General features: G+C 35.8%; 2 protein-coding genes and 1 long non-coding RNA gene across 3 annotated transcripts; all 3 read left to right on the top strand.

The window, feature by feature from the left end:
• The first annotated feature begins 814 nt into the window (after positions 1-814).
• Positions 815-19,408, top strand: ABCD1 (peroxisomal ABC transporter 1). The gene is made up of 26 exons (XM_011099280.3): positions 815-1,157; positions 4,377-4,524; positions 5,254-5,539; positions 5,896-6,120; positions 7,416-7,613; positions 7,740-8,194; positions 9,313-9,448; positions 9,529-9,607; positions 10,087-10,325; positions 10,406-10,710; positions 10,799-10,910; positions 11,002-11,154; positions 12,009-12,108; positions 12,197-12,305; positions 13,734-13,824; positions 14,350-14,474; positions 14,549-14,698; positions 14,778-14,850; positions 15,241-15,421; positions 15,700-15,858; positions 17,046-17,204; positions 17,301-17,531; positions 18,171-18,331; positions 18,433-18,485; positions 18,582-18,660; positions 18,833-19,408. The coding sequence occupies exons 2-26, from the start codon at positions 4,463-4,465 to the stop codon at positions 18,917-18,919; spliced, it is 4,008 nt and encodes a 1,335-aa protein (XP_011097582.1). The 5' UTR covers positions 815-1,157; positions 4,377-4,462; the 3' UTR covers positions 18,920-19,408.
• Positions 19,409-21,110: 1,702 nt separating this feature from the next.
• LOC105176503 (nitric oxide synthase-interacting protein) lies at positions 21,111-22,019 on the top strand. Its single transcript, XM_011099323.3, has one exon. It carries the CDS (start codon positions 21,231-21,233, stop codon positions 21,807-21,809), a length of 579 nt encoding a protein of 192 aa, XP_011097625.1. The 5' UTR covers positions 21,111-21,230; the 3' UTR covers positions 21,810-22,019.
• A 2,019-nt stretch (positions 22,020-24,038) lies between these two features.
• On the top strand, positions 24,039-25,771 carry LOC148784600 (uncharacterized). The gene is made up of 2 exons (XR_016063809.1): positions 24,039-24,215; positions 25,514-25,771. It is a non-coding gene; the product is annotated as an uncharacterized LOC148784600 (long non-coding RNA).
• The last annotated feature ends 1,940 nt before the right edge of the window (positions 25,772-27,711 follow it).

Genomic DNA, 27,711 nt, shown 5'->3' with positions numbered 1-27,711 from the left:
ATTAATAAATCTATTATCAAAATTTATATCTATTAATAAATTTTTAGTTCACATTTTTTTTGTGGGTAAATTACAACGTTTCCCCTGAGATTTGTTATAATCAAACCCTCATGAAATTAACTTCCATTTAACAACTACTCTCTCGTGACAACCCAGTGTAGGAGGTATTTATTAGGAGGCATTCGTAATTGTTCGAATAAGAAGAAGTACTTATAATTATGACAAATTTCAGAAAAAATCCTCTATAATTTATCATTTTTTTAGAGAAATATAGTTTATTTATACTATATATCAAGGGAGAGTAGATTTCTGATATCTTTCTTATTTTTGGTCTTATTTTTTAATATTTGATTTATTTATTTTATTCATTCATCTAACTTTTCATTCCCCTATTACCTTTTTTGATAGTTATTATAATTTTTTTTTAATTTTTATGCATTTTTGTTGGTCATATTTTTTAATAAATTTATATATTTAATTTTATTTTAAATAATATGACAGAATTATGTATGCACAAAAAATACGAAACAAAATTTATGTATTATTTTAAGAGGAGAACAGGTATTTGTTCCCCCCGGAAAGTCACGTAACTTTTCAAGGAAAATCACATACAAGTCGGGGGCTGAACTCCCAGGAATTTGCCACAAGAAAACATCACAGTCGCAAACTCAAATCTAATCTTCACACTAACCAAGGGACTCTGATTACGTGCAGTAAGGTCTCCCAATTCTGATAGATGCACCTGATTATCACCAAAATCCCAATAAAGGAAAATATTTATTTATTTATAAATATAAATATATTAGAACGAAAAATAAATAATAAAAATGGGATAGTCCTCAACTTCTCAAAGACTCAAACCCTTCTCTCTCATAAAAACCATAATCATCACTCTCTCGCTCCCTCCTCCTCCGGAAACCCCTTTTTTCTGTTGGTTCCGGTTACTCTCTTACATTTTCGTACAGTTTGCTACACCTGTAAGCTATTGGAATTGCTGGAAAATTTTAGGGTATAGTGTGCTTGGGGATTGTGATTTTGTCAGTTGATTGTGTTGTCTGATTGATTGTTCAATTCGAGTGGAATAGAGTGATTACTTGCTGTGTTTTTCGACCGCGAACTGGACTGGGTGGCGTCGTTTCGCTTCTCAAGTTCATCAGGTTAGCTTTAGACTTTAGAGATTATTTTGTTCAAATACGTGTATATATTGAGGTGAGTGACGAGAGCTGTATTTTGTTTATGATGATGGGAATTGGAGTTTATGCGGTGAAGGATTTTTTTTTTTAATTTTTCTTTTTTTGCTGTTGTTGATTTCTATGTGATGAGTTTTGTTATTGCGATTCAAGTGCTCTGTTGCTTTGATATCCGTCGAACTTGAAAAGAAAAGAGAAAGAGTTTGTTTATTATTTGTTGCTTCTGAGTTCCTCCTTCTTTCTCGGGACAAAAGTTTTAAATGTTGTGTACGATTTTAAGTAATTTAAGTAGTGAAGTTCCTGTGGTTGCTGGATTTTAATCATAATGCTCTTGATTTGCTGAAATCATGTACTCTTCGACTGATATGTTGAACACACGTGTACAGAGACAAAACATTGACTTTTACACCTTGCTTGCGTCTCGCCTTGACGTAAAGGGCCTAAATATCTTTTAGCAATGATTATGTTGCCGATGTTATGTTAGAATTGAGTATTTAATTACTCTTGATTCTTTATCCTGGAAATTCCCTAACGGTGTCGAAAGCATTTGCTTTGCTTGGTGGGCTGATTCTTGTACATCTTGTAAGCTCAGTTCTCTACATAATGAATCCAAAATCAATATAGTGGATCAATTTCTGATTAAGAATCATAAACATGGAAGCCCTGATGTTTATGGACAAAAAGTTGATGGGAATGACTAGAAACTTTGTAAATACATGGCTCTCGTGATCCTTGAACTTTGGTAATATCTTTCCTAGAAGGTTTGGTACTAGAAAATAGGCATAGCTTGAAGTAGGTGGGATTATGAAAATATGAAATAGTTGGCCTCTATGACATTATGTGGATTTTGAATTTTAATTAAGGCTCATCCTCGGAAAAGGTATCTTTAAAGCACTGGGAAGCGCAAGCATCCGATATTTTGATGAGTTTACCGGCACATGACTGTGAGCACTGCTTGATTGAGAGAAACTTCCAGCTACCCTTAGATAGTTCCTTACTGGGTGCTTGTCTGCCGTGGTCTGTAATACCCAGTTGACATATTAAATGAGACATATTTTTGCAAGCAACACATGTGAAATACGAGACCAGTGCGAATTATGCGAAGGTGTTATCATGAATGTAAATAACATGCGAGTTTCCCCATTCGTAGTGCAAGGACTAGTATTTAGTTTTGCTCTAGTAAATGTGAGAAGAGGCAAATGCTTGGTGTTTCCCATTGAATTTGGATTTGCTGGCAGAGAATCATAGGGGATGAATGACATTCTAACTTTCACATCTATAATGGTTAAATCGGTTTCGGTTTGTGGAGCGTGAAGGTTCTCCTCCCAATTTTGAATTATTGTCATTATGATGTACGTTTGTGATTGCTATATTTGGATACATGATGACCTTTGCTATAGAAAGCTCTGCAGATGGCCCCAGAATATATTGCCGTTTGTCATTATGATGTACGTTTTGTGCTGGTAGGTGCACCAGATTTTTGATTCATAGTTTCGTACTTATGGCATTTAGGTGGAGACATTCTACTATGTGCCAGTTCTTGCTAATCGTACTTATTAGAAGAACATAAATTTAAAACAGTTGATTTTGAGTATAAAGATTTGGAAGAATATAAGCATAAATAGTTCCATTTGGGTTTATTTTGAAAATTTGTCTGGGATTCGAGTTTGATTACCTGAGCTCATTTTGATGGATTCAACACTGAGCTTGTGAAAGGTTGAAAGGGACATCTCTGTAATTTGACATCAAGAGGCTAACCGACCTCTACCCTAGAGGGGAGGCAGGTAATGACCTCCAGGGCCAAATGTTGGTTAACATGTCATGCTATAGGATAAGATGTTTCTGGAGTATCTCTATTTCTTTTATTACGGTGTATGACCACTCCTTGTGATATAATTAAATGCCTTTAAGTTGATTGGTCTTTTTTAATGTTTGAGACACATAAACTATTTAGTATTTTGTGCATAATAGCTTAGTATTCTTCTTGTACATTCAGTTTTAGAACTTTTACGTTGCTCACAAGCATATTCATGTATCTACTCCTTAATATCTGAAAGAATAAGTTAATCATATTCCTTTACAACCCAGATGCAGAGCTCATGTCTGTGATGCTGGTTTGTGAAGGAATAATATACCAAATCACTAGATCAGAAGCCTGCATCAGCAGCTTAGGTTGAAGAGAACTGTTGTGCTATTTCTGTCCACTGGAAGGTGAGAGTTAGGTTCATTGGAAAAGATCATGGAAATTAACAAGGAACAGGAAGTGGCCAAAAAGATCAGAAGAATTGTATGCTGTGCCTGTTCTGTTGATGTTCTGATAATCACTTAATCATTTTGTGAGATATTTTCTCTGTATATACAAAGTATCGATGTATGTGCTTGGCCTACACTACTTTGTGTATCTCTTAATTTATTACTCGCACCATGTATCAAATCCATTTATTTTAAAACACGATAAACAATTGTATGGTGCACTAGATGCTCTCGTTGCTCTGAAATCAATATTTTGCCTCTGGTCACTTATGAGGCTTTTTCCTGAATATAGAGCCGAGAGCAGCACTGGAACTTGGTCTTCTAACTGTTTGCTCTGTCCGAACATGTTTAGGTAACTCCAGGCAGTTGGCATTTAGCTTTAGTATTATGGATGGTATAATTGGGATTTTCACACAGCTTTGTCTTTATGTCTGCCTAAGTATACCTCGAACAACAGTTCCTTAATTCATTATCTTTGAAGAAACATGAATTGTTATAGGATAGAATCTAGAAGGAAGAGAAATATAAACATGCATATACGTAATCATTATGATGGTCGGATTAGGTACGGGCTGTCCTAGCTTCAGGTGGTTTGGGAATTAATAGCCATGGTTAGCGGGCTTTGCTTTAGGGTTAGCCATATTATAAGTAGTACCATCTGATGTCCAGACCATAATAAATATCAGCATCCTTCTTCTGTTACGGAGCATAGTTGGGGAAGTATACAAGAGTGGTTCAAATTCTTATTTTTTGTTTAGCGCCCTAGGTATATGTAGAAATAAAGAAGGATGTATTGCATACTTGGTATAAGTGTAGAATTTAAATGTTATTTTGACACAAATTAGAAGAGGATTCTGATTTTATTTCCTGCATGGTAGTGTCTGTTTATATAATTTATATCTCTAATATTCATGCTTCTGTTGAATACTCCAGGCACTAAATATGAAATAATCATTATCTCAAGAAGGCAGCGTCCTTAGCCACTGAAATTTGTTGTCCACTGGAGGTTGCCTCCAAAGATGCCTTCTCTTCAGCTTCTGCAGTTGACTGAACGTGGTCGAGGACTTTTGGCCTCAAGAAGGTGAATCATCCTCACCATTTCTTCTTACTATGAATATCTTCCCCTGGCATTTTTTTGTATCTTGTAAATCCCCCAACCACAGACACATACACATAATCGTTCTTTGATTATCAGTCATATATTACATGAGGAAACTGGATGATATTTCTCAACCTCAAAGTCTTGATCATCTTATTCCTGTGTCTATAGTATTCAAAAACTGATGGTTGCATATCAATTTTTAAGGATGATAACAAGTACGCAGTGAATGTTCTCTGCGAAGAGTTCCATGAGTCTAACATTTCTCAATGAGAAATTAAAAACACATTTTGATTGTTTTACTACTTTTTTCGGTGTACTTTTAACAATAGCATATCTCTGAGGGTACAACCAGAAGCCTTTCATTGTCCGTCTGCCAAGACCATAAGGAAATAAAATACACTAAATGTTTCAAAAGAATGACAAAGATAGACACTGTGGAAAACGATGAATAAACAAGGCTATGCTGCTATATACAGTCGCGTGATGAACTTGTCTAATAGAAGAGGCATGTCTAAGTATATGTAACAGTGAGTTTTACTTTCTTCCCATTCTTACTTGCTTTTTCCTTTCCCTTAGAGTTTGGGTTTTACACTTCTGGGGTTTTTTGGCCTCAGTTGTTTCCTTCTTGTCATTGGCTATCGTTATGCACTTAGACCTTGATTATTATGATTTACAATCTTACTTTTATTTTTAAAAAATTTCTTGCAGGAAAGCTCTAATTCTTGCCACTAGTATTGCTGTTGTTGGTGGAACTGCTACTGCTGCATATATTCAGTCACGAAATATCAATAGAAGGCGCAATTCTTTTGGCCATTCTAATGGAGTCCAGGACAACAAAGATGAACCAGACCAGTTAATTGGAAATGATAAGAATGTAAAGAAGAGTAGGCAAAAAAGAGGAAATTTGAGGTCTCTCCAGGTTTTGGCTGCTATTTTGTTATCTCGGATGGGGAGGATGGGTGCAATGGATATTTTATCTTTGGTGGCTATAGCGGTAAAGTATTCCATTCAAGAACGGCTGTTTGATATATAGGGTTTAGTATCTGGTTATCATCTTCTCCATAGCCAATGCTTCTATGGTTACTGGTCAAAGTGTCAAACTTTTCTTTGTTTTAGTTCTTTTTAATAACTGGATATTTCTTTTTGCTCTCTGGATTTAATATCACTCAATTTTCTTTTGATACTTTTGAACGTCATTGATTGAATAAGCCTTTTTGTTTGTGGGGATTGCTCTTTGACCTTTCCTTAAACTGTGCTTGTGCATGTAACATCCTAAACAACTCAACTTCTGTGGTTTGTATGCTGAAGCAGCAGTATATTTGATTTAGTGCTTCCTCCCTGCCATTGCAGGTATCTCGAACTGCTGTAAGCAACAGATTAGCTAAAGTCCAGGGTTTCCTTTTTCGTGCCGCTTTCCTCCGTCGTGTACCAGCATTTCTTCGTCTTATCATTGAAAATATTTTGCTGTGTTTTCTCCTATCAACATTGAATTCCACCTCTAAGTATGTAACAGGGGCCTTGAGTTTACGGTTCCGAAAAATTTTGACGAAGCTTACACATGCGCAATATTTTCAGGTAATTGTTGATACTGCTGATGCTGACACGATAGATGGATAATGTCTTTGGTTTTACTTGTTGCTTATATTACATTAACATTGGTTTATGTTATTTCACAAGCGAACAAATCTAGACAATAACAAGCATTGGAAAGTTATTTTGCTTATGTAAATGTTATTCAACAACAAGAATTTGGTTATTCTGTTAGTTTGAGGTGATCGTGCAGTTGTGCCGTACCTTTGTCAATTGAACATGGTATTTGGTATGGGGATTGTTAGATCATCAGACGTGGATTGCCAAAGGTCATGAGTTGAAGATTCATTTAGAAAGTCTCTTTGGCTTAAGATGCGGTACTGGATCACAAAGCAAGATAATATTGGAAATCCTCTGAAAATGTAAAATATTCAAAATCGAGATATGCATCTCCAGAAAAAGTCATGATAGAAAAGTTGAAAACATTAATATGGAAGAAGACATAAAAATGTCATTTGTGAAAATTTCTGCAAGACTGCCTGCTCTGGAAATTGATTAGATAATAGAGCTTCTTTCTGAAGTTTGGATGTACACAAAGATTTTGTCGGAGGTTGTACTGTATTCATTTACATGCTTGCTCTGTTTTGCATTTAATGTTATTGTGGTTTTCTTTTGTGAAATAAATGCTTGAAGTGTACTTGTGAAACTTCTTTATGACTTATGAGCTAGATTAATGTTATGACTATCTAACAATGGTTGAGATCTTTTGGAAATTATTAAAATCATGACAGTATAATTTGATCAAATGTCATTCATTTTAAAACCATCATGTTGTTGAATTAATTTATTTTCTATTTTTCAACTATCTCGATGTTAGGAAAAGCTTTTTAACTGAACTATCTATTATATTGGATACTCCAGTTATATCTACTATTACTCTTGAGCTAGCTGAAGTACCTAATTGTGGTGCTTCAACCACGTAACACATCAGTCACATTTTTCAGTGTTCTCATGCATACAATTTTCTACTCATAGAGGTCATATATATGAATTCACTAGTCAAATACACTAATGGCACAGGTAGGTAATTGTCTCTGCTCCTCAAGCTTTTTCATTCACTTTAATCATTTGATCACATTATACTTAGACATAATTAACATTTACTTGTTAAGTGAAAGCATAATGCATAAAGAGAGCGCAAATTTTTCCCATGCATCTGATCGAGTAAAACATCTCTCAAGCAATTGTGGTCTTGATACACAGGTCTATGTGAACTGCATAATGGAGGAACCTCTCTTTCAAGTTGTTAATTGTTAATATGTTCTATTATTTGCGTTCAGAATATGGTGTACTACAAGATGTCCCATGTTGATGGTCGGATAAGCAATCCCGAGCAGCGAATTGCCAGTGATATACCAAGGTTCTGTTCAGAATTGAGTGACCTTGTGCAAGAGGATCTAATTGCTCTCACTGATGGGCTGCTCTATACTTGGCGCCTATGTTCATATGCCAGCCCAAAATACATATTCTGGATCCTGGTAGCAGCTTTTGAACTTGCATCTATGCACTAGCTTGTCATTGATATACTAATCACTTTGTTGGTCTCGATTAATTATCATTATTGTATTAAGATATTTTTATCTTTCTGTATATGGTTAATTTAGGCATACGTGTTGGGGGCAGGGGCCACAATTAGAAATTTCTCACCAGCATTTGGGAAACTTATGTCCAAAGAACAGCAGCTGGAAGGGGAATATAGGCAATTGCATTCACGGTTAAGGACCCATGCGGAAAGCATAGCACTCTATGGTGGAGAAAATAGAGAGCAGTTTCACATTCAGAAGAAGTTTGAGACTCTTGTGCGGCATATGAAGCGTGTTATTCATGATCATTGGTGGTTTGGCATGATTCAGGACTTCTTACTTAAGTATCTTGGTGCTACTGTTGCCGTTATCCTGATTATTGAGCCCTTTTTCTCTGGAAATTTAAGACCTGATTCTTCTACCTTAGGACGTGCAGAGATGTTAAGCAATTTAAGATATCACACAAGTGTTATAATTTCATTGTTCCAATCCCTGGGAACTCTTTCTATAAGTTCAAGACGGCTGAATCGTCTCAGGTATTGCTTGTTCAACTGTTTGTAGAACACAATACACATATCTTTCTATTATGTTTCAATGTGAGAATTATTGTAGTTGTTGATTCCCCAAAGCTTCAGGTGCTTAATTCTGCCTTCTACTGAATAAACTCATGGGAAATCAACCTTTTCTTTTCCTCCTGCTTATGGTGCATGGAGTAGATTATCTTAATTACCCTGAATCCGGATTGCTACTCTGAACATTCACTTTGAGTTTTTGACCTTGTTCTTACTCGTAAATCTTCATATTGAACTTTTCTGTGGGAAGAGCCCCTGAGAATTAGTGGAAGCATCACATTCCTGTAAGGTTGGCTCCACCACATTTAGGCCGGGCTCTTCTATTCTTGCTTTTAGTGCACTGTTGTCTTATTTGACTAGTTTGATTTGTAGATATTTTCCAAATTGCCTTTTTAGATTACTAACTAAACAGGTATTAGTTCATGTAAGAGTGCTTATCTTGTATACACTGTTGTCTTATTTGACTGGTTTGATTTGTGGATATTTTCCAAATTGCCTTTTTAGAATACTAACTAAACAGGTTTTAATTTGCATAAGAGTGCTTATCTTGTATACATAAAGGAAGGGATCTTAAGTCCAAATCAGTCGTGTGCTCATATATTTCTGAGCAGGTGTTCTATATTTTGAAGTTCTGGAAACTTAGTTCTGGTCAGCGGTGTGTTCTTTTGTTTTCATTTTCTATTCCATAATAAGTATGTATGACAGGTGTTGACACAATTCAAAATTGATGACATCTCAATTTCTGATATTACTTGATGGTGGATCATATTGAGAAACATTTAAGGCCAGTTTCTGGCGGGGAAACTGTTCCATTTTATATACTCTATGCTAAAGATATTTGACACAAAATCATATGGAAATTCTGTAGTTACTTATAGTTCTTCTCAGTGTAGTCAATGGCCCCGAATGGGCATTTACCAACACCATGTGAATATTCATTGTTAGTACTTAATGTTATGTTTAGCTTTTTTTGGACAAAAAGAATTTATTAGCTTCAGGTATTATTTATCTATATTGATATTTAGGTAACTAGTGATTTTCTTCCATATGCTTGTGTAGATAATCCATTGTTTTGATTGCAGTGGCTATGCAGATCGTATCCATGAGCTCATGGGTATATCTAGAGAGCTTGCTGTAAGAGATGCAACTTCCCAACAGGCTGATGGGAGTAGGAACTATGTGAGCGAGGCAAATTACATTGAGTTTGATGGTGTCAAGGTAGCAAGGAATGCTGGTATTTCATTTATCTTATTCTTCTCTTCTTTCCCCTGATCCTTAAAGCACATTGGATCTTGCAGGTTGTTACCCCAACTGGTAATGTGTTGGTTGAGGATTTGACCCTAAAGGTGGAATCAGGTTCTAATCTTTTGATAACAGGTACTGTTTAATTCTAAGTCGCTTATTTGTGAAGTATAGTTATACAAGTATAGTTCAGTTTGTAAACGAAAGCAAAATATGTTTGGTAGATGATACAAACATGCACGTCTTTTCTTTCATGTGCTGGTTTCTGACCAGTGATATCTTTAGTACTCCTGAAATTCCTCACTGCAATTTTTGTATCTAACTGTGCTATGCTTGTGCATTTGACTGTACTTCCTGGCTTTAGGAGAGAGATATGCATAAATACTAGAAGTTTCACTGTAGTGTGTGCTAGTCTTTGAAGCCGTGAATTTTATTTCCTAAATCTGTTGATGTATTGGGTGCTGCTGGTTGGCACTTCTTGCTTTGATACCTTTTATCATCTATGAGTGTAATTGCTATTGTTTGTAATTAGCATCAGATAAGTAGATGTTGCACATTTTTCTGGAATAGTCTCATAGTTGAAATTATAACACCACTGATTGATCCATCTTAAGGTCCAAATGGAAGTGGAAAAAGCTCTCTCTTTCGGGTTTTGGGTGGGCTTTGGCCATTGGTGTCCGGTCATATAGTGAAACCTGGAATTGGTTCTGATCTAAACAACGAGATCTTTTATGTGCCCCAACGACCATATACAGCAGTTGGAACTCTACGTGACCAGTTAATCTATCCTCTCACAGCAGATCAGGAGGTCGAACCCCTTACTGAAAGTGAAATGGCTGAGCTGTTGAAAAATGTGAGATTCTTATTAACTGTCTGTTCAGTTATCTTTTACAATCGTGCAGTTTGATTGATTCTTCTTTTTTGGTATCTTAGGTGGATCTAGAGTATCTTCTGGAACGGTACCCATCTCAGAAGGAGGTGAACTGGGGTGATGAATTGTCACTAGGGGAGCAACAAAGGTTGGGAATGGCTCGTCTCTTTTACCATAAACCTAAATTTGCTATTCTGGACGAATGCACAAGTGCTGTAACAACTGATATGGAGGAACGTTTTTGTGCTAAAGTTCGAGCTATGGGAACCTCATGCATCACAATTTCCCATCGTCCTGCATTAGTTGCATTTCATGACATGGTCCTATCCTTGGATGGTGAAGGAGGCTGGACTGTTCATTATAAAAGGTAGGACCTTCAAATCAGCATCTGCTTCCAATTTCTCTGTTAAGAGGATTGGAAAACTCTTGCTTATTAACATTCTCATCAATTGTAGGGCGGACTCCCCAGCTCTCGCTGAATCTGAGTTTGTTAAGAAAAGGAGTTCTGAAACAGAGCGCCAAAGTGATGCCATGATGGTCCAACGTGCATTTGCTAATACGAAGAAGGTCCAATTCTCATGTTCTTCTAATTTCTGTTAAAATTGTTGTTTAGATGCATCCATGTTAATTGAACGAACTTGGGGATAATCGTTGTCAGGAACCAGCATTTTCAGCCTCTAGGTCACATTCCTCAAGGTTGATAGCCGCATCCCTTACTGGAGCAGATGACCAATCATCGCCTGTCTTTCCCCAGCTGCAAAGTGTTCCAAGGATATTACCTTTACGAGTAGCTTCCATGTTTAAGATACTAGTAAGTGTCATTACTATTGGAAGTCTTTCTTGTGCAGGGTCCAGGCCTTTTATCTTTGTTTGTGGGTAATCTCTGTTTTGTAAGCTTTGTTTAAAAATTCCGTGGACAAGACCAAAAAATTGCTATCTTTGAGCATATCCCTCAAACTACTTTCAGGCATCACTGTTGTATTTGATGCTTGTTTACTTGCTGTGGTAATCATAATTATTTTCTCAGAGCACATATGTTCGGGGCATTAGCTAGCATGCGGAGAGATGCATCACATTGCAAATAGTAGGATGTTGACTTAAACATGTGTTTGGATGCTCAAAAGTTAATACTGAATAATTGTTAACACCTCATGTGAGAAGACCAGATTCTAGTTTGTCAATGAAGGGAAGCCAAGATCATTCAGTCATTTGCATGACAACATTTGCTTCCTGAATCTTTTCCTTCCTTAGGGATTGCCCCTCTCCCTGTTCCAGTCCAAAGCAAATAAATATGTAAACAAATGTTGTAGGAAATAAAAGAAAGAAATACCAAAAGAGTAACAGAAGAGTTATTTGGTTCTTGCATGGCATGTAATCCAAATTTATGCAGTTACCTAAAATTGTTATCTGACTTTGGCCAGCCAATTGGTCGTTAGGGTTTCTCAACTTGGTTGTATTAACCAACTCCCTTATTGGACCACCATAGATTGTTTGTGCTCTCTTCTTTGAAATGTATTCCTTCAGTTGCATGGCTTCGTTGTCATAGTGACTGAATGCAGTGTCTTAGCGCAATCCTCCTTGTAGTTGGAAACAAGGGAAGATTTTTCTGAGGTTAGTGTTTCAATATATCCTTGACAGCTCTTGCTGACCTATTACTTGTTTTAGGTGCCTACAGTGCTTGATAAGCAGGGCGTCCAACTCCTTGCAGTTGCTGTACTGGTGTTATCCAGGACATGGGTATCTGATCGCATTGCTTCCCTGAATGGTATTTTCTATTATTATGTCGATATTGCCTTTTCTTCTTGTGCTGTCATTTGGGATCATGCGCATAGTATTTGTAATGATATTCTCAGGGACAACTGTAAAGTATGTTCTGGAGCAAAATAAAGCTGCTTTCATTAAGTTGATTGGCGTCAGTGTTCTCCAAAGTGCTGCATCCTCCTTTGTTGCACCATCTTTGAGGTATTTTTAGTATCTGCAGAAGATTTAGAAAGATAATTGTGTGCAAGATTGCATGGCTGCGCTCCAAAGCAATCATACTGTTATAGGACTTTTCTATGTCAGATTTTAAACCTCTTTGTGGTATAAATTTGACCAATCCAGGTTGTCTCTGCGGAATTGTACCTTTGGGATGTATTATTTGGGATGAGCTTTCTTGAATTAAGCACCAGACTCACTGCAAAAAAATACAACCCAATACTTCATTTTCTTATTGTTTTCTTTGTGCTGCTACTGTATGTGTCATGCTGCCTTATGTAACCTTCACTTTTATTGATAATATCATACCTGGGATAGAATGTTTCAAGTTATATGAAAAGAAGAAAATAAGGGATTGTAATATGCCATTTAGTATATTCTCAGAGGTTTTTCTAGAAGGGTCGGAGTGGGATAAAAAACCTGACATGCTTGAGGAATGCATATATTTCTTAATGTTATCTCTGACATTTTAAGCATACACACCCCAGGAATTGGTATTTGGTCATTCTTGGAAACTTCAACACAGTGATGTCTGATGACCAATACATGAACCTGAAATGTCTATTGGCATTCTTTTGCTTCATTTTTCTTTATTAGCTTCTAGAAAAGAGACTGGATAGAGTATGGGATTAATTGTTTCCTTATCTTGATCTTTCTTTCTCTTTACCTGCTTCCTCCTCCCAGTAGCACATGGAAGAGTTGATTGAGTCTTCTCAGTCTTTTCAGCATAGCATGTAGCATTTCTTGATTCCTGTATGTGGACTAATTTAAATGGAGGTATGTTTAGTAGTTGTGATTATATGCATTGGAATCTGTTAAGTTTGTCAATTTAAGTTTCACCACGAATATACACAATCCTCTGGGTGAGTGCTTTTGAGGTTCATGTGATTAGATTTGTTAACATCACAACTGAGTTCTGAGCTACATAATTGGTAGCATCTAATTCTGTGACATTTATGAGTGGCTTTACTGAGCATAAGTAGGTATTGGATTCTGCGGACTGAAAACAGGATGGTGGGACTTGTGTTGTACAAACTTACCAGAGCCCAAATTTTAGTTAGCCAAGAGGGGAGAAGGTTTATTTTGGAAAATCCTTCTCAACCAACATGGATGCAACATCAATGTTGCTATAGAAGCAGAGCTGGAGATGTTTCGCCTTTTCAGTTTTGATTTTATTGCCAATTATCAGTTATTTTTGGTATCAATTTGTATGCAGCATTTGCAGTTGTGCTTGATGGCATTTTATATCATGTATAAGAAGAATATGAAACTTTCTCCTTTTTTCCCCGTCTGAGTTGGCTTCTCTCTGGAGCTTCAGATAATTCTTGAGTGTGTTGTCATATTTGATGCTGGAGCCTTTTAATTCATTTGAGTATCATTTGCTGATATTATGTCGGCCTACCTTGTATCCAGGAACCTGACAGCTTTGCTTGCACTTGGATGGAGAATTCGTCTTACCAAACACTTGCTTAAAAATTACTTACGAAAAAATGCATATTATAAGGTATTGAATTTCTTCATGAGTTTGAAAAACATTTTGATGCTACCCAATGATGAATTATATAGTATTTGAGGAGGGTGTATGATATTTGAACCATAACCAAGTTAGAGATGTTCAATCATAGTTCCAATTTGGCACAATTTGTACATCAGCTGCTCCAAGTTGTAGTTGCAGCTACTTCCATTCAGGCTAGCTGACACATTTTCCGGATGAAAATCACATTGATCTTTGGCGTTATCTACTATTGATAACCTCTTCAATGTTTCTCTATAAATATCAAAAGTGGGAAAATCAGAGTCTATGTCTAATACAGAAAGAAGTAAAGAATACAGATTATTGAAATTCTGATCTATTTTACGAGATTTAAGCCTGAAGAAGGTTTGTTAGACATAGAACCAATTGAAGCAGCTGTGTCTCGTCCCTTTCGCCTCAGGTCCAGCATCACTGATGAATGGGGTGTCTTATGATTTAAATTTTGAGCTACCAAGCTTGTTACTTGCCAAATGTAATAGAATATGCATATTGTAGGTTTTTCATATGTCCCGGGTAAGTGTTGATGCGGATCAGAGATTGACTCAAGACTTGGAGAAGTTAACTACCGATTTGTCTGGATTGGTCACTGGAATGGTAAAACCTACTGTTGATATTCTATGGTAAGTATGTACTAATTGCTTATATGGTTGATTATTACATATGTAATATATAAGGACATGCCTCTGGTTTTCAGGTTCACCTGGAGAATGAAGCTGTTAACTGGTCGAAGGGGAGTTGCAATTCTGTATGCGTACATGTTACTAGGCTTGGGTTTTCTACGGGTTGTTACTCCAGACTTTGGTGACCTGACAAGTCGTGAGCAGCAACTGGAGGGAACTTTTAGGTCATTTTGCATTTAGGTGTTTTTCACTTGCAAAGATGTACTTTCAGACACCAACCTTATTCAATACTTCGTTTATTAGGTACATGCATGAGAGATTGCGGGCGCATGCAGAATCTGTTGCTTTTTTTGGCGGTGGTGCTAGAGAGAAAGAGGTACTAGTCTTCGTATTTCTAATTCAAGAAAATCAGACTTCCTGTACCAGCTTTCCTTTTTGTTGGTTTCTCTGGAGAAAAAGACAAATTTACTTCTTTCATTGTATAATCTTGAATGAAACTCACTGATCTTATTTTGAGAGAAATGCCCTGCTTTAATCTAGATTTCATAGGAAGTCTCTGTCAGTGGGTTGACAGGATTTATTCAAATTGAGTAACAGAACATGATTTGTTTATTGTAAGTACCTTGGTTCTGATAGACGAGATAGATTTAATTGCTACTGATAGTCACCGTATTGTATTACTAATTTTTTGACACTTGTTGCTGTCTTCAGTTGCCTTGTCTTGCATTTCCAGTCTTCTTTTAATTAATCCACCTTCTACCTGCAGATGATTGAATCCAGGTTTAGAGCACTCTGTAATCATTCGATGTTGCTTCTTAAGAAGAAATGGCTCTTTGGTATAATAGACGATTTCATAACAAAGCAACTTCCCCATAATGTAACCTGGGGATTGAGCTTGTTGTATGCAATGGAGCACGAAGGTGACAGGGCCCTGACTTCAACTCAAGGTGAAGGAAGTTTCCTGACATTTCCATTATCTCATAGTTTGCATTAATGGATTGGAAGCCAAGAATTTCGAATTCATAATAACAAATCCATTGATTTTGTTTGGACATTCTTGTTACAGTGAATTTTGGGGACCTCGTGCATTTATCCATGTAATATGGAGTCTTTTGAATCCTTTAACCAAACGCTTTCTGTAATTCAAATCTTGCTAAATGCAGTCTATAAGTTTTGTTGTTCTCTTTTGTTTAAATTTTCAGTTTTGTACTAAATTATATTTCAGGTGAACTGGCTCATGCATTGCGGTACTTGGCATCTGTTGTATCTCAAAGCTTTTTGGCTTTTGGTGATATTCTTGAGCTACATAGAAAATTCCTTGAGCTTTCTGGTGGTATCAACAGAATTTTCGAACTTGAAGAGCTTCTCGATGCTGCTCAACATGGTGTGTATTGTCTTTTTCTGCTTCCTTTTGAACTGTTTTTTCATTTTAATATGATGAGTGGTTTGGTTTTTGATGTAGATATTTATAGGTTATCAATCTTGTGATGTATCAAAAGTATCTGCCTAATGGAGTATCCATTACTCCAAGAAATCTTGAGGGAGATTTGCTGTTTTCGTGTTGGCATGATGTGAAGTAATTTCTGTTTGATTAATAATTGGCTGTACTTCTACAAGATTTAACTATATCTCAAGAGGATGGACTTCACTTGTACAAGTTTTAGCTGTATCTTAAGAAGCTGGACTTGATTTGTACAAGATGTAGCTATAGATGTTATCTTTATTTCAAGCTGAACTCCGATTACTTTTGACAAGCATATGGCATAGTCATTATTGGTTAATTGGTGAATATCTGTGATCTTGTTCTAACTGGGTTGTAATAAGGATTAAGTTGACTCTGAAAATTAGTTTGCCTCTTCGCTTAACTCTGGGTATAATGCTACGGATGATCAACAGTAAATTTGAGCTTAGATTGACAGAGTTCAATCTATGTAGGATTTATCAGCTGTGTCACCACACTGATACAGTAGAGTAGTTAAACTATCAGAGCAAGAGGAGCTTGGCATTTTTACTTTCTCTGACTTCCTTGCTAACATTGATAAGTTTACTTTGTGATGTGTGGAAGCTAACCTAAAATGCAGAACAGAAATAACGAAAGTTGATTGATAATCTTGTTGCTCCAGATCTGGTGAGAATCCATGGCTTTAAAGAAGTGGAGTGCTTTACTTTTGACACATTTTTAGTTTATCTTTTCTGCACTTTGTGGAACTAAAACAAAATTTTTATAGTCCTGGGGTCAAAGGCATTTATATTTCCTAAAAAAGCCTTGTGGTAATGTGCATGTTGTGGAGAAAGATCAGGAGATGTACCACAGTTCTCTAAAGAGGGCTCTATGTTATTGTGGTTAGCTTTATGCTTGACAAATTGATAACTTATTGGATCTGAAGACTTATAGGAGACGCTGCGTTGTTGGGCTGAGTTATGCTTGTTTTTATACCAAATCACTGATTTAGGTGCTTCTGGACTTTTGCCCAGCTTCATAATAACTACCAAATAACCTGGCTTTATCTGTGGCTTTCAGTAAAGCTTGCTGGAATGTCTGTTCAGGCTGACAAGGTTGTATTTGTGCAGGACACCATGATGACTCTTCTTTACAATCTACTCAAACACAATCTCTCTCAGATGATATTATTTCTTTCTCCAATGTGGATATTATTACACCCACCCAGAAACTGTTGGCTAGACGGTTAACATGTGATATTGTTCAAGGGAAAAGCTTGCTTGTTACTGGTTAGTAGATTATCTTAATTGAATTTTTTTGCAACAGCAACTTGGTGGTTTCCATAGTTTTACTTGTTTTCCTTTTGACAATATTTCTATTTCAAGGTCCAAATGGAAGTGGGAAGAGTTCCATTTTCAGAGTACTTCGAGGCCTTTGGCCTGTGGTCAGTGGAAGACTCATTAGACCACACCATCAAATCGACTCTGGATCTGCATGTCATCTCTTTTATGTGCCTCAGCGACCATATACTTGCTTGGGAACCCTCAGAGACCAAATAATATATCCTCTGTCTTGTGATGAAGCAGAGAAAAGAGTGTTACATTTGATTGAAGAAGGTAAATGCACTTGCTGAAGCTATTGTTTCTAGTTTTCATACTAATGTCATAAAATCAGAGATTCACGTCAATGCCTTCAACTTGTATGGGTCATACATAGTCGCTTAAACAAAATGTACATTCTCCTGTTGATTTTGAACCTTCTATTCTGCATTTGAGAAGCTTGAGTGATGGGTTGTGGTGTTGATAGTCTACTCTATTCGCCAATCAAGCTGCCTGGATTAAGATATACGAGCACTGAAGTGAAATTGAATGATTAGTTGCCAAATCTGTTCTTTAGTGTTTCTTTTTCTCCCACATTCTGAGATAATTAAATTCATATGTTTTTCACAGATTACATATGGCATTATAGATCTTCTCTCTCTGTTGTCAATCCCTCCAATGAAAAAGAGACCCACTTGAGTTCATTATATAGATCCCTTAATGAAATATAAAATCATACTTCAATAAAAACAATAGAAAGTCTTTGTATGTTTGGATTTATCTTTGAATGAATTTTTTAGTGACTGTTCAGCTGTGTAAGGACAAGGTTGTACAATTTTTCTTATATTTCAGCTGTCTGACAATCGAGCAAATGATTGCATAAGCAAATCACAGGATATTTACCATGAAACTGATTTGGCACATTTTCTGAGTCAGGTCAAGAATCCATTAGTGCCAAAATCATTTTGGATGAACACCTGAAAACTATTCTGGAGAATGTTAAATTACTGTATTTGTTGGAAAGAGAAGGTGGATGGGATACTTGCCAGAACTGGGAAGACATTTTATCTCTAGGGGAACAACAGCGTTTAGGCATGGTGAGTTCACTTAAAAAAGTGGCACGTTTTTTGTGCTTGTTTGATAATGTATTTCCAGGAAGTATGCCGATCCTTGACATTATTATTTTCTGTTCTACCAGGCACGACTATTCTTTCACAAGCCCCAGTTTGGAATCCTTGATGAGTGCACCAAGTAAATGGATCCGTTTATCTTCTTTCCTCTTTTCCTTGGAGATAAATCAAATTGATTTCATGGCACTAATTGCCTCCTTTGGTGTTTGAAACACAGTGCTACAAGCGTTGATGTCGAAGAGCACCTTTACAGGATTGCAAGTGACTTAGGGATCACGGTTATGACATCCTCTCAGGTACATGTTTGATTGTCTTGCATTTCTTCTTGTCTGCATTTAACCATTCTTAGATCTTGCCGTTGTCTGCTTCTTTCATTCACTTCCTTACAAATTTATCCATAGGATATGAATATACTACTACTAGGAATATAATTGAAACTCCTAAAAATGTATGTATTTGCTTTGACAGCGTCCTGCTCTGATACCATTCCACTCAGTGGAGCTACGGTTAATCGACGGTGAGGGTAAATGGGAGCTCCGTACAATTGATCAGTGAGTTAAGATGCTACTTCATGTCCTTTTACTTGCAATTTGACGCCATAACCACTTAGATAATGATAGTGGGGGGAAGTATCTGCGTGAAGTGCCAACACCTCTCAAATGACTGAGGAGCCAAAATGGAGAATATACAATTATTGTTGTTAATCCAAATAAAGAAACAAAACTAGAGCACGAAATATATATATATATTTTTCTTTTCCCCATTTTGCGGTTCAGTTGGTGGATGGGGTAGGAACTGCAGAAATCCTAGAATACAGAAACAGTGTAAAAAGTCGCAGCTGTTCACCAATAATTTATCTGTCTTCTGTTGTAATATTTGATAATCGATTATTTCTATTAGGCTGCCTCAACTAATAAAGAGGCCTACTTCGCAGCTAAACCCTGTATAGTAATTTAAAACTTCTTATTTCCAATTGTACGTGCGTAATAGGCCTTGAATCTTTATTCCTCCATAGTTAATTACAACATATTTTTTTGTAATGAATTTCCCTTTTGTATCTTGCTTCTCGGGCATGCGCTGATGCTGATATCTCTTTTTTCTCTGAAATTGATGAAAGATGTGTATCCTAGATATGTTCATCCCATCTTGGTCGTCCACCTGCTTGAGCTTCAGGGTCTGTGTAAATTTATTATATTTGCGGTATCCAAAGCTGGATCTCATTTGGTGTAATGCGTATCTCATGGAGATTTTCTTGCATTTGTTTTTGTTTGATGAACTGAGACAACTATTTGGACAGTAGCATTTCATATGCTACTTGTACACCACTGCTTGTTAGCTGTTACCCGAGTTAGTGAGGGTCAGTCTTACATCATATGTTAATCTGCTACCTTTGTCTTATGATTGGTTCGGCTAATAGGTAGTTAGACCTATATATGTTCTATTGTTTTCTTCACTCGTTGTTTCAAGTTGCAACTTTAATGGGAAATTGGTCTTTTACTCCATTTCTTTCAGTTCTGTTGTTCGGACAGGAAAAAGTTGTTGCAATTTAAGATGGTGTCTGGTGAAGCTTATTTGAAACATTTTATAAATATTGTACTTCTTATAAGATGTTTTAAGAGCTTAAAAAGGTTTAATCTAATTTTTTTTATAAATATCGTACATCTTATAAGATGTTTTAAGAGTTTAAAAAGGTTTAATCTAATTTTAACGGTAAGTTCTTGAAATATTTGAGTGAATAAGGTCTAAGATGTTAGAGTGTGGCATGATGAATTTTTCATACTATAATAATGAAAGAAAAAACCATTAACTACTAGAATTTAAAATTATATAAATAAATAATTTTGCTTTTGGGGGGGAAAATATACATCAATTATATGAAGGATAAAAGTAGAAAACTAATAAAATTTTAAGTGTGTTTTGTTTATTGAATATTAAGATTTAAGAGTTTATAAGATGTTTTGAGAAAAAGTTGGGTGGTGTTAACTTTTTTTTAAAGAGTATAACTTGAAAAAGCATCTTATTTTAGGATTTTATAAGCTTTAATAAAAATTTCACCAAACGATTTTCATGGACCTGTGAGCTTACAAATATGTTAAAAGATGTTTTAAAGAAATTATAAGTTTACTGAAACACCTTCTAATTACACATCAATGAATTTAAGCTGATGGAAGTTCTCAAAAAGAGTGAATTGTTTGAATTGTCATTGAATTGATGAGTTTTATCATCATAACTTCACTAAAATTTCTCTCGGCTCTATAGTTACAACGACCTTCTAAAAAATTTACCAAATCTCATAGGAGGTTATTGTAATTTATCCGTGTAAGCATAAAAAAGATGTGAATTATGTGTTATGTTGGTAGTGAAAAACTATATTATACCACAAGTAAATAATTCACATTCTTTTATAATCTCATTACTTGTATTTAAGAAAAAGCATGAAGAGCAGGGATTTGGAGGCAAACAGTATTTAGCTCAACTCTTGTGAAAAGGGTCACTAAGACATGGAACCTTTGATGCACTCCAAGAGTTTATAGTATTAAATTGAAGAGAATCTGTCAACAAAAGCATACAAGGATTCACTTCATCTCCTCTCCACTCATAAAGCTATCATACTATTTAATATTATTAGATTGTGTTTAGATCTAAATCCATTTTAGCCAGTGATTAGTATTCCAAATCTCCCAATTAGTGGATAAGTACTTGGACTGGTGAAGCTTCCTCCATTATGCAAAACCACCTTCCCCTCCACTTCTCAATTTTAAGTGCAACTATAAATATCCAACCATCTATTACTTTCCTTCATCAAATCTCTCTCTCTCTCTCTTACACACACAACACACAACATACGACACTTAATTCTCCTTAGATGGATCATTGTTCTCTCAGCTTTGAGCTAAGAATAATAAGGGCTAGAAACATCAACCTCAAGAAGTCATCAGGAGACTTATTTGTTAGATTCTATCTGTCAGCAGGAGGCAATAAGAGAGTAAGATTAGACAGCCAACACACCTCATCAAAATCAGACTCCATCACCTGGGATCAAACCTTTTCCTTGGACTGCTCAGGCACTCAAGACTCCATCAAATGTCTCAAACAAGGCACCATTCTCTTTGAGCTCCGCCTCAGAAGATCCACACCCTTCATAAACGGCTCAAAACTAGTGGCTAGAGCTGAGATCCCATGGAACGACATCATTGGCTCGACAAATTTGGAGATAAACAAATGGGTCGTCATGATCCCAGAAAAGGGATGCACGTACAATGATGTTAAGCCGCCAGCAGTGCAGATAGCAGTGAGGGTTCAAGAATTTGGAGAGGTGGTAGAAAGAAAGAAGAGTAGTGTAAGAAGGTGGGATGAGTGTGGTTGCATGGATGGTGGGTGCAAGTGCAACTCTTGTGTTGATTATGAGTTTTTTGCTATTGGAGCTGTTTTAGAAGCCTTTTAGATTCTTTTCTTTTCGTTCTTTTTTTTTTGGAGAGATAGAAATGCACTAATTGAGTTTTGCTTTAGTTAGGGTTGGTGATTTGGTTTAGACTTTTCAAGAATTTCCCTCTAAATTGTGCATATAAATGATGAGAATTTGTTACTTAGATCAACTTTGTGTGATCAGTAGTAGTTCTTGAAATTTAAATTGAAAAAAGGGTTCTTCACTCCACTTTCGTTTTGTTTTCTCTTTCACATAAGATTATAAATGTATAGAGATGGGGTGGGTAGAGTGAAGGCTCATTCCGAATGGCACAAATAGGGATCCAAAATATGGAGTTTCGATTTGGATTTAGAGATGTAACTTTATTTCATCAATCGAGTTGAGTTGGAGGTGAATATTATTTTATCTTTTTGTAAAAAAGATATATTAACTAACTGAAAAAGATAAAAAAATCTTAATCAAGTTCAAAGAGTTAGACCCATCGATCATATTTTGAGTCGAAATGGGGTGAGAGCAAGTTTGGAATGGGGGAGAGTGGATGTTACATCTAACTAGAGGGTGAAAGTGGATCAGGGTAGGTTGATGATATTGCTACACTTAAATTGGGTCGTATCTTGGATCCGGCAAAAATTCACCTTATTACCATTCCTATTATACGATAAGTGTATATAATTAACAATTAATAAATACCTTGTTTTAAAAGGGCTGGTTTATTACAATTGGTCGGTCTCAATTAATTGATCTCCAAATCAAATTTTATGTTTACATCCTCAATGCAAAGCCCATTACTTAATTATGGGCCCAATAATTGATTGAGATTGGGCCAAATTATTTGTCAAGCCCAGAACAAGATAAAGCATCCATATTTGTACTTCGAACTAAAAATACCAATTCTATCCTTTTAAATCTAATTACCACCCATATGACTTAAAATATGTGGAAGATGTAAGGGTAAAAAGGGTATTTACCTTTTATATTATACAGTCAAATTCTGTAAAAATAAGTGTAGCATGTCATATGTGCCATTTACATCCACCCATCAATACATATTAATAAACATAATATAACTAATATTAAATGATCTTATCATAAATTCAACGAAATATTTGTCAATCATGCATTTATTCTACATCTAAATAGAAATAATTCCTAAATATTTAGGATTATATTACATTATTATAATATAGTTTTACTACGAATGCAACAATCTCATTGTATTTTGTGGAAAATTATGGTCCACAATCATTTGGTAGGCCTAGCGCAAAGTTGCCCAATCCTCTCACATGGATGGCTCAATCCACTCCAAATCTTCGGTTCACTTACTAGCTCAGCCCGCTCTCCACTCAGCCGATTTATGCGATCTGATTTGTCTTATATTTATATTCCCTTCTTCTGAACCCTAACCCTGATTCATTTACCCTCCCCTTGTTTCCTTCACTAGTTCTATCTGGTTCTTTCCCTCTCTCTCTCTCTTTTCTTTTGCTTCGATTAAAAAGGTTCTTTGTGAACTCATGCTTGAGTGAAAATTCAAAGTGGTTGTGAGTTGATCTATGTGGACTGATCTTTGTGGTTATTTGGATTCTGTGCAACTGTGAGAGGTTGCACGCCTTAGTATCTGTGGGCTTCTATCTCTAGATCTGGTTCCTTAAGCTTTTTTTATCTCTTTTCTATTCTTGTTCTTTATTTACTATTTTAATATTATCTTTTCTGAATATTTGTTAATATTTTTTTATTATTATATCTGTTAATATTTGTTGTTGTAATATTTGTTTGTTATATGTTAATGATTTTTGTGACCCTTGATTCTTTCTAATTGTTGATTAGGGCTATAAGTTTTAGGGTTTATCTTTTGGGCTCATCACTGGTGGATCTCTAAACCCTACCTCTATAAATACCTCAAAAGGTTTTCGGATGAGAATAACCGATTAAGAAATCCTCTTGTGATGCCCCAAAGATTGTAATACATAATTAGGGGATTAATTGGTAAACTCTTATAAAACTTAGTTAATTGGTAAATAAACTATAGGTCATAACCGGAATATAATAAAACTTGAACGAATTAAATTGGAGTTCGTTATAATATTTGGGGGCAACTTATATTAATTAAGAAAATTCAAGAAAGACGTAATGGGTATTTTGAGAAAAGTTTAATTAAATAAATAAAATAATAAAAATATTATACATATATATATGTATTAGTAAGTTATATATATATATATATATATGAAAGAGAGAGAGAGAGAGAGAGAGAGAGAGAGAGAGAGAGAGAGTTGAGAGTAGGCTTGGTGGGTCATCACCCCCACCGCCTCACTCTCTTTTCCTTTTCTTTGTTACACACACACATTCACAATACACATAACACACACACACACAAAGCAATTGTGAGAATTGCAATTCTCGGTCGAAAATGAAAAAGAAATAGAGGTACGAATATAGTTATTTTAATTTTTATTAATTTATATAATTATATTATTTAATTAGTTCATTTATTAAATGTTGTTCATCTCGAGCGATGTACTATTTATTCGGAATATTTTATGAGTTTGACTATTTAAGTTTGTGTCGAATTAAATATCAAATCGGATATAAAAATGATATTGTTGGTTAATTAGATTATTAAAATCATTAGATTTGAATATTGCTATAGCTAATTTATACAATTTCATTAGAATTATTAGCCAAAAACGCAATTCTATGTATTATTGTTTAATTAAATTGTATAGCAGCGAGAAATTGATAGAAAATTCATAGGAATATTCTGAAAATTATATTTAATAAATGGTATGTTAATAAAGAGGAAAAATGAAGATTTGTACTTCGATAGAAATAGAATATTGAAGAATTATTAGAAATCGTACGGATAATATTTAATATTATATTTAAAAGAAGTTGTATAAGGTATAACTCATTATAGGATATGGGGATAAAGTGAAAAGACCGAACCACTACCTTTTGGATAGATAAATGTGTTGTAAGGTCGAGATAAGTAAATAATTACTATTATATATATATCCCCTTTATTTGTGGCTTTACTGTCATATAAATTTATGGTTCATGCTGATATTGATTTATCTGAAAGTATATGAGTAATGGATGATTTGATTTGATTGACGGTATTGTGTACGTGGAATGATGAAATGCTTTGAAATATTATATTTGTTGTTTAACGTATTGTGGATGTCTGGAATGAGATCATGTTGACATATTATTTTACGTTACTAGTTGCTTACAAGAATGGTGATATGTGGAAAGGAGAGAGTGGTGGAAATTGAATATAATTGTGGTGTGTATTCCATTGATGTGTTGAAAAGCCTATAAGGCGAAAATATGATATGAAAAGAGCTATGTGCATAATGAAAGAGCTATGTGCGAAATGAAACAGCTATGTGCGAAATGAAACAACTATGTGCGAAACGAGATTGATGAGCCGGCTGTCAAGGGAATTCACTTAAATTTATATGACGGTGAGATTGAGTTGATGGGAAAAACACGATATCACCTTCTGGTAAGCAAACTAGGAAAAAAAAAGTTTAATTGATTATCTTATTGTGAGATAGCTATGTGGTGTACTACAGTTGATTATGTTGGAATTAAATTAACTGTATTTCATGCATGTTGCCTACTTATCTTGTTTGGACTGTGTTTGATATACATATACAGATTGGGCTGGTTATTTACTTACTAAGTGGCAGGCTCACTCCTCTACTGACATTTTCTTTCAGGAGTGACTTTGAAGTGTCTGACTATTGAAGACTAGGTCTATGCGTTATACTCAGGCAGGTCGGGCCAGTATACTATTTTCTCCTCTTTGTCAGTTAGAGTAAAAATCGTATTTTGCTTGTATAAAGAGAACGTAAGCAAGGAGATTACTTGTGATGGACTACTTGTGGTGTTTGATGTGCATATATGATGTTGTAGGTTGATTACACCTGTTATGACGTTGGGATTACGCATGCATATGGATTAAATTATTATGTGCATTTATATATATAAACACAGGGATAACTATAAGTATGACGCTTAATGTAGATATCGCCCTTGTAGCGAAGAGGGTGCTACAGTGGTACTCAACTGTATCTCTCCTAAATATTATACTTAAAGTAAACCCTAATTTATATATATATAAAAATATGCACATAATACAATTCTTGCTGAATATACATACGTAATCTCATCGTTACAACAAACACAGTTAATTTCTCATCTGCAAGATTATAAATATATATATTCGCAAAAAACACCACAAAATGAAACTATTACAATTAGTTCACACGTCATCTACGTTCTTAATTTGTATTTATATATTCCCAAAATGTGACTTCTATTTTACTGACGGGTGAGGAAAAAAACTACATATTGTCAGTGGACGTCATAAAATAAGATATCTGTTGAGCTGCAGAATCTGCAAAAATATGTTGAATCGTATAGTTAGCTAAGGCAATAGAAATAACGAGAGCACCATTATGGGCTTAAATGAACTCCCTGAGTATTAGTAAGTCCAAAGTGGATCATGGGATCCCTTGCTGGTGCTTTATGGTCAATCTCCTTTATCATTTGGGCAGCACGATCATATGTAAGCCTAGATTTCGTAGGAGTCCCATCAGTAGGTCTTCGACTATCATGTGATCACCTCTTTGGCCGATGTGTTTTCGTGTTTTGCTCCTTAGTAGGAGCCTTATCCTTATGGCGCTTGGCACTACCTCCTAGAGGGATCAACAAGTTGATCCTCGTTCCAACGGGAATATCTATGGCTAGAGCATTTCTCTTGTAGTTCACAATGCTAATTTTTGTAGACGTAGTCCTTTAGGTAACCAGTTTGGATTAACCTTTCTGTCTCCTATCTCAGTTGGCGACATCTATTCGTATCATGTCTGTACTCTCTGTGGCATTTGAAAAGTATTTAGATATGGGAAGTTATAGTCATTCCTCTGCACCCTTGCACCACTATAAAATATGGTATTTGTTTATAGCCATCAGCATCCATGCTGAGCTAGTGATAAGTGGGGTTAAATGCTCTGTGTTGGGTCGATGGGATTCAACTATCCTCGTGGTTCCCTTCTATTTTTTAGAGAAAAGGTGGCTTCATAATCCCATCTTCTATCGTGGATGTGCTTAGCAAGGAGTGTGGTGCCATTATAAGCAAGTTTGTGCTAGGGTCTCTTGAGGTGAGCAAGGAGCTCTTCCGCCATAATATCTGCACTGAAGGGAATATGCGCTCCAATAGCGGGGCCTCCTTCCTTACCTGTTGGCAGAGTTCCACCACGTCTTTCTTGAGAGAATGCCAGATTTATGGAGGTTCTTGATTGGCCCTCTCCTTGCAGACAAGATCAACTAGTGTAGGTTCGTCCTATTAGAGTTGGCCTGTCGGTTCTTCGATTTTCTTGTGTGTTGAGCCTCTCCTGGTGAGAAGATTGTACTGCTCCCTTGGCTTGGGAGCCACGAAGGGCTGAGTTGACGGTCTTGCGATGAACTGGAAAAGCTGCTAGAGGAAGAGCGGGTTGGTTGTAGCAGGCAAGGCTGTCGGATCAAGAGTGAGAGCAGGGGTGTTGATATCCCTTAATCTTTGTTCTGAAAGTGGAACTACAAAACCTGCTGCAGTAAGGAGGGAAGTGTTTCCTTAAAAAAAGTCATTGTCACATCCATTTTCTAAGTTGGATATTTCTTACATCTCTAGCTCAAATATTCCACAAATGGCGCCAATAATGCATACCAAGATCTGACACATCACAATGGTTGAAGGATCTTCACTGAAAATGAGGACTAACCTACAAACAGTTCTGATGCTTACGTCAATAATAGATTTACTGAAAAGATAATTTAAGATTTTGAAATAACGTAAGAATAATAATGAAATAGTTGAAACGACTTGACAAAGTATCAATTTAAAGTGGGAATAATGTTTGAGAGCAAAATAGGGCCA

Source organism: Sesamum indicum, linkage group LG13 (genome assembly GCF_026168435.1).
Source record: "Sesamum indicum cultivar Baizhima isolate 11 linkage group LG13, ASM2616843v1, whole genome shotgun sequence".
NCBI classification, from domain to species: domain Eukaryota; kingdom Viridiplantae; phylum Streptophyta; class Magnoliopsida; order Lamiales; family Pedaliaceae; genus Sesamum; species Sesamum indicum.
The sequence above is the reverse complement of the archived record's forward strand: the minus strand, read 5'-3'. Positions and strand labels throughout refer to the sequence as shown.